This window comes from Equus przewalskii, chromosome 8, assembly GCF_037783145.1.
Source record: "Equus przewalskii isolate Varuska chromosome 8, EquPr2, whole genome shotgun sequence".
NCBI classification, from domain to species: domain Eukaryota; kingdom Metazoa; phylum Chordata; class Mammalia; order Perissodactyla; family Equidae; genus Equus; species Equus przewalskii.
Window position 1 is genome coordinate 50,583,995 of NC_091838.1, and position 15,076 is coordinate 50,599,070.

The following is a 15,076-nucleotide window of genomic DNA, read 5'->3' on the forward strand; positions in this document are numbered from 1 at the left end:
GTCAGTGACATCTTAGATTCTATGAAATAGAGTAATTCCTTCCTACTCCTTCCTTAATGAAAAGTGCTCTTTCTCCAGTCTTCTCCCTCTCATAAATCGTCTTTTCTTCCATTCAGTTGTTAGTCCCAGAAACCTAGGAGTTATCCTTGACTCTTCAGTCTTTCTTAACACTCTTATTTCTACCTCCCAAATATCTCCCAGTTGCCTCTTGTCTTACCATGTCTATTGCCATCACCTTTGCTCAAGTCATAATCGCCTGTCCCTTTTGCGAATGCGTTTTAACTCTGATATCGTCCAACCAATCTCTATTTAGTACTTAGGTTCATCTTTTAAAAATGTAAACCAGTTCATGTCACCATCTTGCTTAAAATCCTTCAATGAATGAAATTCATAACCTTCAATATGGTATAAAAAGGCCCCTCTAACCTAGTTTACGCCCCCTCCCCAGTCTTAGTTAGCCATGTATTCTCCCTCATTCTTTTTGGTTGAGACGCACTGGTGTTCAGTCAGTTCTTTTACAGTACCATGTTGTTATTTCTTCCTGGAATGCTCTTTCCAGCTGCCTATTTCCTTACTTGTCCTTTAGGTTACATATTTCAATTCTCATCTTAAACATCACTTCTTTAGAATTGATTCTTGACCCCAAATTTTAAATTAGATCCTGTTATACTCTTTCAGTGTTTTGTACTCTTCTAATCGACGTGGATGATTTACTGTGTTTATCTCCACTCTGTTTTATGTCTCATTATTTTACCTCTTACACTAGAGCTTAGCACAGTGCATCGCAAATAGAAGGTGTTTAGTAAATGTTTTTAAATAAATGAACGTTCAAATAGAGCTTAAAAAGATATATGTGCACTAAAAATAAATTCTTTTTTCAGATATAAGGCAAATAAGGAGCCCAAAACTTTGGGAAATCGATATTCATTCTCAGTTGCCAACTACATTAATTGTCTGACAAAATTATTTTAAAAGAAAATTTATTTTTTATGACAATGCAATTTCTGAAAAAAGTTGAAAAATTATTTCAAAGTAATATTAAGTAATTCGTGATATTTAAGTAAAGTTTATTTTTACTAATAGAAATTGAATAAATCTGTTTTGTCATTTTTATACATAATTAATTTTTTGTGTAATCAATTCTTTTTAACTCCCCGAACTTTTTAGGAGGTTTCAGCATTTATAAAGAATATCATATTGTATTTCAGGAAGTACAGTTTAATTATCTTGGCTTTTTATTATAGTGGTATTGGCGAGCTGCTGTTTAATTTTTAAAATGCTCTTTTGTCTTTGGAGAACAAACTCATGTCTGTAGGCCGGAAAGAAGAAAACAGCATGAGTAACAGACATAGCTAATAGTCTTTTTCTTTTTCAGAATATATAATTTTTTCATTTCTATTCCTGTGTGTTATTAGCCTTTCTCTTCTTGCAGGACTTTTGTTCTATAGGGTCTGTCTAGAGTATAAAGACTTTATACTCTGCATTCCATAAATTTCACTCATTTGGAATCTTAGCTTTCTGTTGGTATGTACAGTGAGTGCTACAGATGAAGTTCTTGAAACCAGACAGGATCATACAGTTTAAAATGTTTGTAATGTCTTTGTCTGTCCTTTCTTTCGCTGTCTCCTTTACTGCACTCTTTGTCTGTCTGACTCTCACAGGAGACATGGATTACAACTGGTTGGACCATACGTCTTGGCATAGCAGTGAGGCATCCCCAATGTCTTTGGTGAGACATGTGGAGCCTTACTATTTACTTTCCGTTATCATTTCACTTTTCCTTTTTTTATTTATACCTTTGCATGTTTTCTTTTCTGTATTTTTTTTTATCCCACACCTGTAGGGGACAGTCAAAAGGGAAAAAGAAAAACTAGAGAGCAGGCAGTTTTGTCGGACTCTAACACCAGGTCTGAGAAACAAAAGAAAATGATGTACTTTGGTGGCCACTCTTTGGAAGAGGATTTGGAATGGTCTGAGCCTCAGATTAAGGACTCTGGGGTAGATACCTGTAGTAGCACAACCCTTAACGAGGAGCATAGCCATAGTGATAAGGTACTGAGATTGTGGAGCCTGCCTTTTAACCTGCTCATTTGGTCTTCGTTTGCTCTCTGTCACTCATTCAAACGGAACATAATAAAAGGACAGGACATTTCAAGGGTCAATGTAGCATTTCTTAAGGTGCAGAAAAGAAAAACAAAACCAAAACAAACAAACCAAAATACTTCTTGCTTGCTTTGCTGTTTTTGTTGTTTGACGGCATACCAAAAAAATAAATGAAATAAAAAATTAGGAACAAAGGAATGTTTTGTCTATGGTCGCATGAGAGAACTTTGTAATGTTAATATAAATCACAAATATAAAGAATTTTTTGGATTGGCTTATTTGATTGCTTGCATATATTTTCCTTGGGATGAAAATTAAATTATTAACAGTTTGAATCCCAGGCAAAAGGGAGATAATTGGGTCTGTTTGCACAGAAAAAGTTGTTTTTCTTTTTTCCCTTTCACTGTCATTTTGCTCTTTTGTTTTATTGTCATAGCATTATAATGTAGTAGTAATTAGTATTAGAACCATTGCCATTTGCTTGGGTATTTATTATTTTTGCTTTGAGTGTAGTGAGACTTTTGAAAATTTTTACCATATAGATGTGATTGACTGGAACTTGTCTTTTGCCTGCTAAATTTTGCATGAAGATGTGCATGTTCCTTTTAGATAACTGTGAAACTGTGATTACACAAATCACTTACTTTGTTATTTGACATATAATTCGTAATGGAATGGTATCATGAGTTATAAATGACTTGGTTATGCCCTGAGAAAGAGATAAATTCCTAATATTTTCAAGGTTATTTAATAATGAATACCATTGGATTATCTAATAAAATTAATTTACTAAATAGATCAAAGACCTGAAAGCATCAATCGATGAACTTCCAAAAAGTGACAAGTATAATCTATCCTGACCTTTGAATTAGGCCTATTTCTCCCGTACAGATTCAGTTGAAAGTTATTGGGGCTTATGTATTTTTTATAATTTTAATCTAGGAACCTATTTCAAGAAAACCCTCATCATAGACTCAAATTTTATGCTTTAATATAATTTGACCTTTTAACTTTTACTCGAGTCTTACTTTATTAGAGTAAATTCTTTTTACTCTAGAGAAGATTAAATTCTCATTTTTAAATGAGTTCAGTTGCATAGAATTTCAATCTATCTTTTCTGCCTGTGAATTTTTAGTTAATCTCCAGCATATAGCTAATTAAATTAGTTTGCATGTATTTTAAGTTTTTTAGATTTTGTAGGATTACATATATAACTTCAGTATTATGTCAGAGCACTGTAAGAATTTGAAGCAATTGGACTTTGAAAAAAATTGAGATTATAAAATTGAGGTTATAAGCATAATGTAGTAAGCCCTTTTGATCACTGTTTTGAATGCAAACTGGTTTGTGTAATCATAACACTTCGGAAATCTGAAGTTTAGAGAGATTGTACGATAAGGGGTCATTTGTCATAAAAGAACATTAATTTTTTTGTTTGTCGATGTAATATGTCAGCACCCTGTGACGTGGCAGCCATCTAAAGATGGAGATCGTTTAATTGGTCGCATTTTATTAAATAAGCGTCTAAAAGATGGAAGTGTACCTCGAGATTCAGGAGCAATGCTTGGCTTGAAGGTATGTGATGAAATACATGAGATTTTGGTTCTATACTCCTTTCAGATGTATCAGAAAAGCAAATGATATAGTAACTCTTTTTATTACACCAATTTAGTGAGGTTTCTTTTAAGTTTCAAGACTTTCCAAATATTTGCACTCATTATCCAAAACTTTTTCATTTTCCAAGTATTATTTAGGAAGTTGCCATTATTCTACAATAATACTTGTATATATAATTTTGGAAAATATAGTTTGAGTTATATACTTGAATTCTAAATACAGCACTCAAACTTATTTTACTATACGGTTTGTCCATTTAGTCTGTATCTGTTTATAGTCTATTAAAATCATAGTTTTATTCGGTTACTAAATATGCAAATGTGGGAAATGTAATATATGTATTTCATAAGGATATAATTTCTGTATTAGTGTAGCAAAATGTGTGTCTGTGTGTGTATTTGTGTATATGTGCATGTGTGAGAGAGAGAAAGAGAGACTACTGTTTGAAGTCTGGAAACTCACTTATGTGAGGAGATTTAACATAAATGTTGATTTATAGTTTACTGTAAAATATCAGACAATTATTTGGTAAGTACAGCAAATAGAGCTCTGTTTGTTTTTTGTGCATCTATATGGTGAATTAAAACCTGAAATGAAAAAAGAACAAATGTTTTAGAGTTAAGCCATTGCTACAGAAGTTGTCCTGTAGAATACAGTAAGTGAGAGATAGAAAACTTTGGGTGTAAGTGGAGTTGGGCAACTAACCATTATTGGGTGGCTGCCATATTGCTGGTATTTATCTGAGCATTATACATCTATCATGTTGTTTAACACGCGCAACAGATAAGAAAGAGGCTGCAAGAAGTGGTGTAATTTGCCCACAGTCAAAGATGGTAATGAAAGTGGGATTTAAATCCAGATCTGGCCAGTATAGCATTAGAGCAGTGTAGTATAGAGCTTAGGAAGTCTTGGTTTGATTTCTAGTTACAGCAATTACTTCTACGTGACACTGGGCAACTAAGCTTCTCTTAGCCCTCAGACTCCTTGTCTGTACAATGGAGATAATACTACTTACTGAATAGTTATAATAAGATTAAACAAAGCAATATACAAACATTTAGTACTGTGCCTGGCACTCTATAAGATTTCAATAATAATAATTATAGTCAGTAATATTAATTATTATTATTAAAGTTTATCAAGGCAAGAAAGTTTTTAAATATTAACATCGGGGTGTCAGCCCATAATATCTATACATTTAATTTTCAGAATCAAACATAAGAATAATTACTTAATGTTAACTGAACTGCAACTGAGTGTAATTCACTGCAATTTAGGAATAAATACATGGGATAAGATAAATTAATGCTTTATGAATTCAGTTATCTTCCACTCAATTTAGAAGAGAAAAAACTACTTTAGTCAATGAAGTTAGTTACTATTATTTGCTTAACTTCCTATAAAGTTGATATATTTATTAAATGGCAGTTGATGAGAATCAAAGCAATAATTTTGTAAGAAGTCAGTCTTACAGGTACACATATGACTCCACAGCATTATTGCTAACATTTGTTTTTTCTTTTTCTGAAAGACATATATTAATAGAAACATAAAAATAGAAAAATTAGGATGCACATGGTCTAAAGTTTACATTAATTCTGATGAGATTAAGTAAATTCTGTAATTTTATCAGGAAAAAAATCCATCATTATGCACATTATCAATGTGACTAAGAGATTTCTAACGAAATTTTGGTAGGATATCATAATTATAGTAAAAGTAACAAATATTTATATTTTTATTTTATTTGAAGCCTGTAACTAGAAGTGTTAATTTAATTATACAGTACTGTAATAACGTGTTTTTAGAAATGACAAAAGTAAGAATTCTGTAATAAAGATAGAAATTACAAATTAAGTTTTTTCTAAGGTATGGAACATTTTCAACAAATAGATTAAATTGTAAAACATTTGGAATATGTAAAGAATTCACTCTGGGGACATGTACTCAGTTCCTAATAACACTATATTATTTAAAAATTATTTTTAGTGTATTAAATTATAGTTTTTAGTTCCAAATTGTCTAGTTATTTTTTCCTTGTATCTTCAACTATGTTCATTTCAACAATATGCCTTTTTTAACACGTTCCTCTTTTAAACAGGTTGTAGGAGGAAAGATGACTGAATCAGGTCGGCTCTGTGCATTTATTACCAAAGTAAAAAAAGGAAGTTTAGCTGATACTGTAGGACATCTCAGACCCGGTAGGTTTCTATCTTTGATTATTTACATTTAAACTCTTAAACTTGAGTAGTTACAGAAAGCTGTCCTCATTTAGAAGTGGTTTGGCCAGTAACGAAGAGGTAACCTAACTTAAATTAAACCTTCGTTCATTAGCAGAAAGGCGTAACGTTTCTTGAATCACATCAGATGAAAAGATTTTTGTATTTATTCATCTTATTTTTTTTGCTGATGAAAGTTCCTGGTCTGTGTCTAGTATTAATCTATTTTATTTTCCATAAGCCTTCATTTTCCTTTTTAAAAAACTCCAGCATAATTTAGGAAACAAGCTTTATTTTAGGAAATATGTATTTCCTAAAATATATCACTCCTTATCTCTTTGGTAATGGATGCTATTGGAGAGATCCTGGAGTGCCCTGGAGAGGAATTCATTAAGATGCTAAGTATTAAGTCTTTTACAAGAGAGTTTAGACAAAGTGCTGAGATGCATATATATTGAGAAACCTAGAACACAGAGTCACAAAATCTTTGAAGAGGCAACTGATCTTGACAGTTTCTAGAATTAGAATTTCTATCAAGAAATCATAGAGAAAGAAGTGACATCACCAAGATGGTAACATAGGTCGTTCCTAACTTCTCTGCCCCTCGCAAGAACAACTAACAGCTATTCATGGACAAGACATCACTGAGAAAATCATAGAAAACACAGAAGATAACTTTCATGTAATTTGTCCTCTGACACTTGTCCTTTTGGGTGAAATATACTAATCATCCTGGTCATCAAATTTTATGCCACTGGAGCTGTTCTTCGGCATATTTTTTATTCCATAATGGTGATTTTATTCTATGGAGTTCATTGCCACTTAAGATTGCTTTTGTTTCAAATGCATTTTACGGGATTAGTTTTTCTTTCTGAGATTATCATTACTGACACACACAATAGGTGATGAAGTGTTAGAATGGAATGGAAGGCCATTGCAAGGAGCCACATTTGAAGAAGTATATAACATCATTCTGGAATCCAAACCCGAACCACAAGTGGAGCTTGTTGTTTCAAGGCCTATTGGGTGAGTTGGTTTCATACATGTATAAAGTTGACTATTAGTAAACAATTTGTAATGTGCAATCCAAAAATGTCTGATTGTTTTATAAAAATAAATAATTTTGAGGACAATGCTCTTTTCTCCTTTATTAAAAGTACCTCTTCAAAAATCATGACATCTCTTTATCTGATCATGCTAGAATATACAATTACAAAAGAAGAAGAAATATTTAGGTGTTTATTATTTCTATTATTTTCATAGCTTAGTAGACTACTAAAAGCATTAGTAGAAGGGGACTATATTAGCAAGTACTTTTAAAGGAAATGTCGTGAACTGTTGGTTCTCTACATTGTAAAAATGAGTATCAACTATATTCTATGAATTTTACATATTTGTTTCAAAATGGAGATTTCAACATAGAAAGGAGAGGCCTAATGTCATAGTATTCCCAAATAGAAGGAACAATTTAAGGAAAAATATAACATCTTTAAGGAAACAGACAAAAAATAAGCAAGTGCCAATTACTCTTTGGCTTTTGTAATTTGTTACAAAATTTATGGACAATTTTCAGAAGTTGGCAATAAATATAATCCTTTGTTTCTATATTATGAGAATTACTCATTAAATATCAGAGAAGTATTTCCTTTATAGAAGCTTATTTTCTAAGCCAATGTAGAAGGTATACTTATAACTAAAGAAAGCAATAAAAAATATAAGTTGACAGTGAATTATTACATGTATGTTCGGAGTAAGAGCATTCTAGGGTGGAGGATATAGAAATTATTCTTTATTGTAGAATACTAATGTCCAGTTTTTATGTGTTCAGGAAATGATTGGACTATATTATTTTGATCCCTATTTATCCTGGAGAAAATGACTTAAGTTGGTAACAGTTTTTGAAATGTTCCTTTCAAAAGTAATGAATCTGGTACATGAAATTGTATCTATTTTTCATCTTGTCTTTTCATAGTTTTGTAATGTGGTAAAACCACTGTATCAGCTTAGTGTATTAACCAAATATATTTCTTGGTGTTAAGGATCCACTAATCATATTTTTATTTAATGTCTTAAATATTCTTTTATGTAATTCTCTGAATGATTTTAACCATTACTATCTAACCATCGTGGCAAATCTCAAAGAAAAAGAAAAAGGAGTATGTATTTTTGGTGTAAATGAAGTTACAAGGTACTTTTGTAAATCCCAACAAGAAACATGTTTGCATTTTCCTCTGGAGTTATTACATTTAAAAATTTCAATCACAATCTGAATGTTTTAATTTTTGTTTTGTAGATATTTTCTTTGAATTTTAATGTTATTGATTTAGAACAACAGCAGGTAAAAATAAAGCGTAGAATAGAATTAAAATGTTTCTATAAAACTTATCTTGTTGAATACAGAAACTTTTTAGAATGCATAATTGTTTAGTGAGGCACATAGAAAATAAAGTGTATGTTTTTGCAAATATGAATTTTAATTCAATTTAAGTAGTTGGAGTTAGCCCAGAATACTTTTATTAGCAATAAAGTACTATGAATTTTGTTTTCTTATTTATATAGTGCTGCCATCATACACATTTTGTTCTTTTTACACTGCCATGTTATAATATAGGTTGATAATGATCAAAATAGCAGTTGCATTAATTTTTGCAACAATTTCTTGTTTTCTTTTTCTTTTCTATCATTTCAGAGATATACCTAGGATACCTGATAGCACACATGCACAACTGGAGTCCAGTAAGTTTCTTTTATTCTAGAAGAAAATGTTATTAGTAATGTCATTCAACAGGGATCAAATGAAGTGTTTTATCTGTTAATACAAAATAAGAAATGCAGTAATCTTGTTATTAAATATATCATATAAAGATGAAAAATTTAGTATTATTTCTTGTCATTGTGAGAAAAGTACAAAAGTTTATAATATTTGAAGACAATTTTTTTAACCACATCTTAATTACTGTGTATCTTTAGATAGCTTTATTAAGGTATATTACAATAAACTGTACATATTTAAAATGCACAATTAGATAAGTTTTGACATACATGTGAACCTATCATCACAATAAAAAATAACAAACATACCATCACTCTCAAAAGTTTCACTTTCTACCCCCCTCAAATTTTCCCTGATTTTAAAATGTACTGCTTTGTAACCTAACCCTCAGTTAAGTGGGGAAATACTTGGGACAATCTAGTGAATAATTATGTATATTCTAATTTACGTTTTTAGAAAATGCCATAATAGTTCTGATTTAACATTAGAATAGTAATGGAACAATACACGTATAAGTTTAAATAATGTTAAATACACACTTTTTATTACTTGTGTTTGAGTGCTATTTCAGATGTAATACAAATGAATTTTTTCCAGTGAACCAAATTTCTTTTTTGATTGAGAGTAGCAGGTTGCAATTTGAAATATGTTGATCAGGATAAACCACATTGAGAAGGAAGGATTGGAGCAAAGATTTGAAAGAGTGGCTATCTGGGGGAAAAGCTTTCCTGGTTCAGGGACCAGCTGTGCAAAGGTTCTAAGGCAGGAAAGCCTAAGATGCATTTAAGGAAAAGCAAGGAGGCCAGTGGGGTTGCAACAGAGTGAGCAAGGGGAAGAATGGTAGGAAGGAGGATTGGGGTAATGGGCAGCCAAGTTGTGTAGACTTTACAAGCCACTGTAAAGACTTTCAGTTTTACTCTGAGGGAAACCAAGAGCTACATAGAATGGTTTTAAGGAGAGACTTATGTTTTAAAATCTGGCTACTATGTGGAAAATAGATTAAATGGAGTCAGGAATGAAAGCAGGGAGATCAGTGAGAAGACTGTTTTAGTGTTTTTGTTGTGAGACGATGGTGACTTAGTCCATGGTGGTAGCAATGAAAGTGTTGAGAAGTGGTCAGATTCTCTACACACACAATAATTGAGAATATACTATTAAAATAGGTATTTTCTTTTATATTACAATTATGAGTATAAATTTCAAAAAAATCTTTACCGGAGAGGTGAACTCCTTTTGGAATGGCGTAGCTCTTCACTATAAAATATGGTCATATGGCCTATTTGACTTAGTACTTTTGGCTAGGTGTTAAATCATTTTATCCAAAATAATATTACGATCACATGAAACTATAACATAGTAAGTACAAGTGTAATGATAATAATAATCATTATGTATATTGATATTATCATCATCATGATTGCTCCCATTTTATTGAGTGCCTGAAACTGTGCTTGATGTTGAACCTACATTGTCACATTTAGTTTCTACAACAATCCTATGAAGTAGGTAAAATTTTTATTCACTTATGTTACATCATTGTGATGTTATGTGAGCAGTGTGGAACCCTTTATCTTGTTACAGCTATTTAAGAAGACACAAGGCTACAATTCCAAAATTGTTCCTGAGGAGACAGGGGTCCTTTCTCAAATTAGGTTCAATCCTTTATCCTTTAAACGTTGAAGAATAAATTTCTCCAAGGCCCAATTCTTAACCCTCTGTCCTTAGTTCCTCAGTAAATTCTTCTCTTCATATGGTTTTGATTGCCATACGACTCCTGAGTTTACATTATCAGAATGCTCTATCATTGTCCCTTCATCCCTGAGTACTTAAAGAATATGTTCTAGGGGCCAGCCCGGTGGCCGAGTGGTTAACTTCGTGCACTTCGCTTCGGTGGCCCAGGGTTTCGCTGGTTCGGATCCTGGGCGCGGACATGGCACCGCTAGTCAGGCCATGCTGAGGCGGCACCCTGCGCAGCACAACCAGAGGCACTCATAACTGGAATCTACAACTATGTACTGGGGCGCTTTGGGGAGAAAGAGGAAAAATAAAATCTTAAAAAAAAAAAGAATATGTTCTCTTAAGTGTCTTTCTGTTACTTGAAGCTTAACATGTATAAAACTGAGCTTATTTCTTACTATAAAGTCAGTATTCTTTCCATTTCTAAATACTATAAAAAGTATCACCATTACTTCTGATTCCAAGACTTGGAGTTTCCCCCTTTATTTTACACCGTGCTATACTCTCTCTGGAGGTGAATTTTATCCACTTGTGCCTCCAATTAGGGAGACACTTTACAGTTTAATTTCTAGTGGTACTGTCTACTCAACATTTTGTCTCATCCATATATCCAGTTACCTGCTTTACATCTCCCCTTAGATGTCTTGGAGGTGTCACAGGATCACTGTGTTCCAAATTAACTTCTCCACCCCTTCCCTCAAACACAGGACTTCTCTCCAGTGTTCTACGTCCCATGGAACGTCAGCACTGTCCTGGGCAGAGAACAAGACAGAGACATAGGGGACTTTCTTGACCCCATGTCTCATCATAAGACTTGAAATCTTAATGTTTTCCCCCCTCTTCCCTTTATCTCTCATATCTAGTTATTTTTTGAGCCCTCATTTTCTTATTTTGTGATATTGTCTGAATTCTCTCTTTCCATTCCATTTTTGCAACTATTCCTATTGTTATTTTATTGAATTCTACTTGTTCTTAACTCTTTTCCATCTTGCTCAATTGAATCTGCACTTTAAATAAGTGGTAAAGTCATCTTTCTCAAATGCAATTTTATTGCCCCACTCATAAGAGCTTAGCAGGGATACTTTGTTAATGCTAAAATGCGTAACCCAGAATTCCAGGCACTTAATTCCCCCAGTATCCCAATACCCCCATTTTCATTAATTTTCTGATTTGTTCCTTCCCCTCCATAGAAATAAATTCATACATATAACTTCTGGGTACTGTGGTTCTGCTTTTTCTACTATTCTGTATCTTTTTTCATAGCTCTTCTCTTCCTTTCTGCCTTTATAATTCCAGATATGGTTAAAAAAGTCACTTATTGAAAACATTTCATAATTAACTTTCTAGTACTTATGTTTCGAGCATTACAAGTTTAGATCATCTTCAAGTTGCTGTATTGATTTACATTTTGGCTTTTCTTCCCTAAGTTTCTATTTTAAAATTTTCTTAATATCTTTTTGCAAGATATGAGTTTAGGGGGCTGGCCCCGTGGCCGAGTGGTTAAGTTCACGCGCTCCGCTGCAGGCGGCCCAGTGTTTCGTTGGTTCGAATCCTGGGCGCGGACATGGCACTGCTCGTCAGACCACGCTGAGGCAGCGTCCCACATACCACAACTAGAAGAACCCACAACAAAGAATACACAACTATGTACCGGGGGGCTTTGGGGAGAAAAAGGAAAAAATAAAAAAATCTTTAAAAAAAAAAAAAAAAAAAAAAAAAAAAAGATATGAGTTTAGCACACATAGCAGACAAAGTAACTAGGCCCTGAGGTAGAGGTCTGTCTCTAGTATAATTGGCACAGAAAATGATTCACCCTTGGTCTTAAGAGAATCCGTAAGCTGCACTTAGCTTAAAAGAAAAACCCCTCTCAGTGTATTTGAAACATTGTGGCTAAGAAAATGGTCTGTATAATGACGTTTTGTGGACATTTAAAAAATAATTTAAAAGATATGTGATAAAGATTATTAAATATTAATGAAGAGTCGTTATTATTCTTCATGTATAATTATCATTTCAGGTTCTAGCTCATTCGAATCTCAAAAAATGGATCGTCCTTCTATTTCCGTTACCTCTCCTATGAGTCCTGGCATGTTGAGGGATGTTCCACAGTTCTTATCTGGACAACTTTCAGTATGTAATCACTAAATTAATTTCTCTTTTTGGAATATCAAGTAGTGTTTTTACTATATGATGCTAGTTTTTAGTAAACCAAGTTTTTCTTAGAATATAATTTGCTTTTAACCATCAACTTTTTCATTCTTAGTAATTTTAATTCATTGAAATTCAATTTTAATTATTTAGTGTAGTGCTTTCTTTATTAAAGTTAGTTTTTCTGGAATTTAATGAGAGTTAGAATTTGTGAAGGTACCTAAAATCTTTTTTACCTTAGTAATTTTATTCCAAAATTCAAGGTCATGATTTTGCTCAATACCTTAAAATGACTATAATTTGTCATCGACTTTTAAGAGAAATAAAAATGCTACAGTGTACAAAGATGGTGTATTTAAGATAAAGTAAATATTTATATAGTCTTTCCTGCTTTTCAAACTTAAGGAAATTTGGGGTGAATTTCATAGTAATCATTGGGATATGAATATTGTTCTGAAATGCTTTTGTCAACAGGCAAAACTAAGTAAATGGGGAAATACATAATAGATTACTGAGTACATCAGGTAATTTCATATTAAGTGATCCCTAATTTGAACATTTTATAATGAAAGTTAGTATTTCAATTATGCATTTTATGTCCATATTAGAAGAGCTTTGTGAATGTAAGCCCTCACTTTTTATTAATTTCTTCAGTTGTCATTCTCTTTTTAAACCATTTAAGTATATTAAAATACTAAAATTTATCCAGTTACATTTTAGAAACATACAGGTTAATACGGACAGTAATACCAGGGAATTACTAAACTGGAAATTTTGTGAGTGTTAAGAACTATTTAGATTCTCAAAATTCAGACATTGAATTTTGGATAAAAGATGTTGTGACTAAAAACTAAACTATTCTCTTAGTTTAGAGTAAATTGTACTCTTAAAACTAATATTTTAAGAGTAATAAAAAAAGCCTTTTGTTAAATCCGGTACGAAATTTCTCTTTTTATTTTTTTGGGAAAGGGAAGGTTGATTTTTGCTGAAGAATTTTCATTAATTAAAAGGAGATATAGGAAGTATATACAAAATTAGCATATTAAAATTATTGACAAAGTCATTAGACGTGTCTGTTCTAGGACTATTTTAATTACAAAAGTGACAATAACAGAAAAGTTATGCAAGAAAGAAGATGAGATACTATTAGGAGATTGTAAATGTCTTACTAAAATGATTTTCTTCTCTTTATTATTTTCTTTTCCTTTCTCTTTCATAAACAGAGTGGGCTTTTTCATTTGAGGACAGTGGTCTTTTTTCCATTTTCCACACTAAGTAGTGTCTTTCTACTTATTCTTGTACATATATTGACAGCACAGATGTTGTCATTTATGCTTACAAATGTTATGTGTATTTTCTTCCTCCATTTTAGAAAGTGCTAATAAATGTTAGCTGTTTATTTTATTTTATTTTATTTTATTATGGCTCTATTTAATTAGTTCATCTGTAAATAATACTCTGGGTGGCTGAATGATGCTTGCACATAAATAAATCGTGTGTGTGTGTGTGTGTGTGTGTGTGTGTGTGTATGTAGTTGGCTTCAGTTGGAGGAGGGAGCGGGAGTTAGACTTCCTTAATAAGTAAGTACCGCTTTGTTACCTCCTTTGAAATCCCAAGGCCCTATTAGAAACTGGACTAGGAGGGGAGTGTGAAGAGCACAGTGCAGACATTTAGAGAAATTTTAAATTGAACTGTTTTTCCTCATGGTTCAAAATGAATACGGTAGAAAGCTAAGACTGTTAAATATTTTGGGGGAAATGTAAACTTAAGTTTTGCTTCTAAATGTATATGTAATAGTGTAAAGTTATAGTATTTAGATTTATAAATGATATCGGTTTAAAATCCATGTAATTGTAATTTAAAATGTGTACATTTTATCATTTTCTTATGATTTGGAAGGGGTATGTTCCAGTAAGATAATATTTATAATACATATTTGTTGTGTTAAATCTAGAAAGTACAGATAAATAAAACTTAAAAGTCACCCATAATCCTACCATTAAAATATAATCATTCACTACATATAAAATTTCAATCAAAACTGTAATAAATCTGTGTATACTATTTTGAAACCTGCTGTTTCATTCAGCAATATATTGTACTTTTTTCTTTAAACCTTTTTCTCTAAAAATTTCTCTTAAAATGATTTTAGTAGCTATTTAGTACTCCATTTTAACGTGATTTGCTCTTATAGCCTATCTTGCTTGTTTCTAATTTATATTGTTATAAATAATGATGCCATGGAAATCCTTGAATGTAAATCTTCCATATTTAGTTAGAACAAAATTCTTTTGTTGGGCTAACTTTCCAGAAGTAAAATTACAATATGAAAGGAAAAAGAACAATTTTAAGATTATTGAAATCTATTGCCCAGATTTTCCTTCAAAATGTCTTTCCCAAATTAAACTGTAATTATTTATTCAAGTAGTAGACGTTAAGTTCTGACCCCAGGTGAGCCATAATACTAGTAGCTGGGAAT

At 32.0% G+C, this 15,076-nt stretch overlaps 1 protein-coding gene across 49 annotated transcripts in view; it reads left to right on the plus strand.

The window, feature by feature from the left end:
* Nucleotides 1-15,076, plus strand: part of RIMS2 (regulating synaptic membrane exocytosis 2) — a 573,066-nt gene that overhangs the window by 291,082 nt on the left and 266,908 nt on the right. For 25 of the 49 annotated variants that reach the window (XM_070630754.1, XM_070630743.1, XM_070630756.1 and 22 more), the window contains 6 exons: nucleotides 1,844-2,052; nucleotides 3,559-3,678; nucleotides 5,822-5,921; nucleotides 6,842-6,965; nucleotides 8,629-8,675; nucleotides 12,467-12,579. In XM_070630754.1, coding sequence (XP_070486855.1) covers nucleotides 1,844-2,052; nucleotides 3,559-3,678; nucleotides 5,822-5,921; nucleotides 6,842-6,965; nucleotides 8,629-8,675; nucleotides 12,467-12,579 — 713 coding nt within the window. Of the gene's footprint in view, nucleotides 1-1,661; nucleotides 1,730-1,843; nucleotides 2,053-3,558; nucleotides 3,679-5,821; nucleotides 5,922-6,841; nucleotides 6,966-8,628; nucleotides 8,676-12,466; nucleotides 12,580-15,076 lie in introns of all 49 variants that reach the window. The other 24 variants (XM_070630747.1, XM_070630761.1, XM_070630775.1 and 21 more) reach the window with 1 other exon arrangement.